This window comes from Arachis duranensis, chromosome 1, assembly GCF_000817695.3.
Source record: "Arachis duranensis cultivar V14167 chromosome 1, aradu.V14167.gnm2.J7QH, whole genome shotgun sequence".
NCBI lineage: Eukaryota > Viridiplantae > Streptophyta > Magnoliopsida > Fabales > Fabaceae > Arachis > Arachis duranensis.
In genome coordinates this window covers 98,985,875-98,991,818 of record NC_029772.3, presented here as the reverse complement: position 1 = coordinate 98,991,818, position 5,944 = coordinate 98,985,875, and the positions used below count along the sequence as shown (strand labels likewise).

The 5,944-nt window shown below is 34.6% G+C and overlaps 1 protein-coding gene across 1 annotated transcript in view; it reads left to right on the top strand.

The window, feature by feature from the left end:
* Positions 1-3,169, top strand: part of LOC107465620 (protein root UVB sensitive 6) — a 4,669-nt gene extending 1,500 nt beyond the window's left edge. Inside the window, exons 6-13 of the mRNA XM_016084599.3 lie at positions 1-120; positions 1,256-1,357; positions 1,446-1,518; positions 1,646-1,726; positions 1,819-1,883; positions 1,983-2,084; positions 2,178-2,360; positions 2,637-3,169. Coding sequence (XP_015940085.1) covers positions 1-120; positions 1,256-1,357; positions 1,446-1,518; positions 1,646-1,726; positions 1,819-1,883; positions 1,983-2,084; positions 2,178-2,360; positions 2,637-2,705 — 795 coding nt within the window. The 3' untranslated portion in view covers positions 2,706-3,169. The remainder of the gene's footprint in view (positions 121-1,255; positions 1,358-1,445; positions 1,519-1,645; positions 1,727-1,818; positions 1,884-1,982; positions 2,085-2,177; positions 2,361-2,636) is intronic.
* Positions 3,170-5,944: the final 2,775 nt, after the last annotated feature.

Sequence of the window (5,944 nt, the reverse complement as noted above, 5' to 3'; positions counted from 1 at the left end):
AATGTTGCTGCTGTGACGTCGACATCAACTCGGACGCCAATTTACAAAGCCTTTGCTAAAGGAGAAAACATAGGAGATGTCACTGCTAAAGGGGAATGTGTCGGCAATATTGCAGACCTGGTATATTTATGATCTTAAACCGACATTATTATAAGGGCTGAATGATATAATTTTTGTGGCGAATTGTTTGCTACATTTCCACTTCTCCGTGCATCTAGGTCAGTGTTAGCTGGAGAGTAACTCAGGAACTTAGTGAACCTGATTGATTCTTTTCTTTGCTAATCTATTCAATCAGCTAGATGAATGTATGCATACCTGTTTGCGCATGTATTTAACATGATATGCTTTGAATACAAGAAATTATTTTTATGTGAATAACTGTGTAATAAAGGGAAAAACAAAATTAGTAAAAAAATCAAGCTGGTGAGTTTTTCCTACTTGATGTATGATGGCAGGAGAACAAATTGGTGGTAGTCTCAAGGTAAAGGTGATTTGTAGCCAAGAAGTGGGGCTATGAGGAGTCAAGTTGATCCTTATTAATCGCTCTAACCATGTCTGAAATTTAGAGTGTATTCTAGGAAAAATTCCAAATGTGGAAGAATGATGAATTTATTAAGTTGTCTGCCAAAGGAAACAATGAAAGGAAGAAGACGAGCCTGATCTAGGGTATATTTGCATCACATTACCAAGGCAAAGAATTTTGCTGTTTAAAATCAAAATTTTCTCCGTTCAAGAAACAATTGCATCAGAATATTTATTAGTTATTTTGCTATTCAACAATGATTGGAAGTACTAAACTTGCAGGACTTGAGGATTCTAAATATTGTTACTGAATCACTTAAGAAAAATTGGATGTCAAAATTAGACTTACTGAGACCCAGCTAAACAGAAAACCTCACTCATGTATAGCTTATGACCAAATATATGGAAATTACTTAAGTAGCCCTGGGGTTTGGAAATATGAAGTTACACAAATTAGCATCCTATGGTAGCTCCCAATATCAATGATATGGTGAAATGGTTTGATCTTTAAGCTTTATGCTCTCCGTGTGCTGTTGCTTCACTTATGTGTCACTAAAATGTTTTGACATTCTATCTTTGTACTTCCAGAATGTTATCATTCTTATGTCATTAATATATCCTAATGTGATATCTTTAGTCTTGACCATGTTAATGTTAGTAATCTTGTCCCTTGATGTCTTTTGTTCCTGTTGTTGAAATCAATTGCTGGAACATTTCTTTGCCAATTTTGCAGTTGGGAACTGGTTTAAGCATATGGATTGCCAAAAGGAATCCATCACTTGTGACCACTTTTTCTCTCCTTTCGTGTGGATACATCCTTAGCTCTTATAGAGAGGTTTGATTTTTTCATTTCTATTATTGATTCTCATCTAGATGAACATCCTGTGTGACGATTGTGTCACTAATGGTTATTGCATTAATAGGTAAAATCTGTGGTTTTGCACACACTTAACTGTGCAAGATTCAGTGTGGCAGTCGACTCTTTCATCAAAACAGGTAACACATTTCATCAAGCTGTACCCTTTCTTGCATAGTCATTTTCATATTTGCACATACAAGTGACATCTAAGACACTGTTCCATCTTGTGATTGATTATGTTTTAACTAAAAAGTTTCCCTGCAGGACGAGTTCCCACTTTGTGCGAGGGCAATATGAATGAGAACATATTCAGTTTCCCATGGAAAGATAGGCCTGTTGTCCTTGGTATATCAATGGACTGAAAAATGTTTACTTGCTTTCTGCAGCCATTTTGTTCTGAAAATGTCAAGCTGATGTTTTCTTTTCAATTGTTTTAGGATCAAGAGTCAAGGATGCATTCCAAGATCCTAGTGCATATGTTGCTATCGAGCCCCTGTTTGATGTATGTCCTTTATGAGAGCATAACATTGTTCAGCTGTTTCTTAAATTTGTCTATTGTGATTTTGTAATATAATTCTTATGTTCTCCTAAATGGTAACAGAAGGAAAAGTACATTGTGACATACAACCCCTCAAAATGTAAGGTTTATGCTGTACTCAAGGATCAGGCGAAGTCGGATGACATTCTAAAAGCAGCATTCCACGTGAGATACATGTCTTTGTATCAATTTTTTTTGGAATAGCTTTGGAATTCATAATTTGAAAAGTACTCAAAATTTAAATAATGTTGTGTGCAGGCTCATGTGCTTTTGAATTTCATAAATTCATCTAATGAAAGTAAGGTCTCATCTCAGAATCAGAGGGAGAATATTAACTCAAACGTGATGCAGAGAGTTTCAGACCTTGCTTCTTGTATTGCTGATTCTTGCAAGATTGTGACAAATACTTATGGGCTTTTCAAGAATAAGGCTAATGAGCAGGTAAAAATCGAGGCAATATATCTGTCTGTTGGTTTTGGTTTTGCATCAGGTCATGCTTACAACTGCAGTATTTTTGGAGCCTGGCTTTGAATATTTTAGCGCTGATTGAAATTATTGCTTGAGATCCTAAGTTTGTGGAATGCAAATGGCCTTCTGTTTCCATCGCAGTCAATGAAACTAAAGGCTATAGCAAACAAATTAATAAAATTGTGTCACTGCACATATGTATGAAATCATTGAAAATTTCCAAGCACATATGATCTATTTTGATTGCAGGGTTGGACGATGTCAGAATCTCTTTTAAATCCAGGTCGAGCTAGGCTGTGTCAACTTGATGATAGATGATATACTCATGTTCTGAGCAAGGGTGTGTTATAAGTTATTGGGGCTTCTATGAATGTGAATATTGAGTTGAGCAACTAAAAGCTTTACAAATTACCAGCATGCAAAGATGACTTGCAATGCCTTAAGTGGAATTATGGGATCTTTTATCCTCAAAGAAGCCAAGTAAACTCTCCTGAATCCTGATGGTTGATGGTTTTAGTGATTGGATTTAATTAGTTTATAGGAATGAGTTGTTAGCATGACCACGTGTTGTTGCATATACAAATGTTCTTTTAGCGCTTTTCTCCCCACTCGTATTGTTTCTGTTTTCCTTTTCTTGGTCTCTATTCTTTTCCTTGATGGGGTATTACTCGTGTAAGTTTTAGTTTCAATTTTGCAGCCGTTTGTTTCACCAGTTCAAAAAATTAGTTATACTTGTAGAAATCATAAGAATATGAATTCAATCTATTTGTTGGATTCTTGTACATCTAAATGTGCGATGTTTGATTTAAGCTGAGCGCAAGCTTGTTCCACTTTCAAGAGGCAACAATCAACCAATAGAATTAATCCGGGCACTTTTCTAGCTTTGGAAGAGAAAGTGAAAACTTTCCTAATAACAATTTTAAAGAAGTTTTGCACATACAACAATTCATTAGTCTAGGTAAATTTTTAAATAGAGTTTAAATTCGCCATAAATTAGGCCAAATGGAGTTTAAATTTGCTATAAATTAGTATTTAGCCAATCAAATTAAAAAAAATTATGAGATATCCAAAAATTTTAAGAGCTGAATGTAGTGTATTTTAATTATCATTAATTATGTCAGAAAAATATATATAAAATTGCTCCAATTATTAGACAAAATTTTTAATAGAGATAACCATTAATGTAGAGAAAGTACAGGAAACAATAATGATTGTGAACAATGAATTTAGAAAGAAAGATAAATTAAAAATTAAAAATCAAATTCTTAATTAATTATTTAATTTTATATTTTAAAATTTTAAAAATTAGGATTAATAATTAAACACATTCACACTTTATTTTTAATTTTACCATAATCTCAAATCTCCGAGTCACAACCAAAACTCACCGTCGTCGATCTTTGGTCCACGTCTAAAACTCGTTGTCGGTGCTGGAGACAGCCATTCCGACGCATCATAATGCCACCGTTCTTCCTAACGACGTTTATATGCAGTCAAAATACTATAGCTCGTGCACGCCGCCCCTCACATAGTCGTGGATGAAGTCTTCTATGGGTGGGGGAATTTTTAATCCCCCATTCACATTAAGTAGTGACAATTCTACACTTTCAAATAGCAATCTTATCATACGGTTGTTCATTTTACATACAAAAGGATGAGTGTTCTTGTTGGTGGGGGATGGTTGGCGAAGCAGCGACGACACCCATGACCTCGACGGCGACAATGATGTTCGGCTAGGGAGAAAGTGATGCTTGTGCAGGGGCTGCTTAAGTGACGCCTGTGCCGACCCTGAGAAGCTAGGGGCCGACGATGATATCTGGTGATATTGGAGATTTTATTTGCTTGCGGATGTTCATTTTACATTCATAACGAATACTTGTTCTTGTTGGTGAGGGGATGGTTGGTTGGGTGAGAAGGTGGGTGTAAATTCTGGGTAATTAGTAAATAATTAATTAATGAATTAATTATTAATCAACAAAATTAGAAAAATTAAAGTTTATAGTTTAATGAAGTAGAAAAAAATTAAAATATAAATTTAACACTAATTTCAAAGGTTTTAGTCCAAAATTGAGTCAAACAGACCAAATCGATTGGACCGAATCAAAACCAAGTCCAAGGCCCATTATATAAAGCAAACATTTCAGCCACCTTCCCCCAATTTCAAGTGAAGCACGCTGAAAATTTGGAGAATGGGTGCAATCAAGAACCCTAAACTCCTTCTCAATCTTCTTTCTTCCATAACTTTCAATCCGGAATTTCGAATATATATGGGGTTTGGAATTGAAGATTTTGTGATTTTGATATTTTAGGACTGAATTAGCTAGTAGAAATTGTTGGATCTTGTTCATTTGAGCTGTGGATTAGGTAAAGAACTCATATTTTTTGGTGAATTTTCAATTTAGTGAACTCTATATTGATAATAATAATAATATATGATATTAGATTGAAATTGGTAATTGGTTGAAGTTAAGTTGGTGAAGTTGGGTAAGTGATGTGGGTTTGAACTTATTGAATTGAGAATTGGAGGAATTTGAGTTTGTGGTGGAGAAGATTTTGGTGTTCCGAGCTTAGTGAAAAATCGGCCAAAGTATGGTTTTGGTTTCTCGTAGATAATATATAATGTCTTGTCAAAACTTAGGCTAGTTGACTGTAGGATAAATTGGACTTGTTATGAGTTAGTAATTCTTGATGTACATGATGAGATAATTATGATAATGTGATGGATTATTAATTATTGATGAGGTTGATGGTTGATGATGAGGGATAATAGTGATATATTGTTGAATTATGCATAAATGTTGATTATGAAGTTATTGTTCTGTAATTCATAGAATTGATATTTATATGTTCAGAAAGGGGTGAAAAGAGTATGGTGTGATTGTGGATAGAATTTGGTGTTGTTTTGAGTTGAGGAACTTGGGGTTGAAGATCAAAACTTGTAAAATTATGAGGTTTGAAATTTTGAATGAAAATTTGATTTTTGGCCGAACTTCGCCGAGTTATAACTTGGCTTCTAGACCCTTGATTTCTCTCAAACTTATTTTATATGAAAATTGGATTCGTGAAGTTTACGTCATTCAAAGAACGAACCAAAAATAATTTTTAAAAAAAAAAATTATGCTCATCAGAAGTTTGGTGTGTAAAAATGGACTCTGTAGCATTAACAACTTTTTTACCAATTTAAGGGGCATGCGTACGCGAGTGCACATGTGACGCGAGCAATCAATTCTGTCTAGGGGGACTCGCGTATGCGGATAGGGGTCGCGTACGCGAGTGAGAAAAATGACACCCCTGCGTACACGCGACATGTCATGCGTACGCGGGACCGTGTTTTCAGTAATATTGTGTTTTGTGATTTAAATATAATTTCAAATTTTTCAACTTCTATTTTTACTTTCTAAGACACTAAAACTTAGTTTTCATCATAGTGAGGGAGTTGAACCTAGAAAGAGAGGTAATTTGAAAGTGAAGAAAGATTTTGGAGTGTTGACTTATGATGAGAAGTGCGAAAATATCGGAAATATATGAATGATGACAATGTTGAATGAATTTGAGAT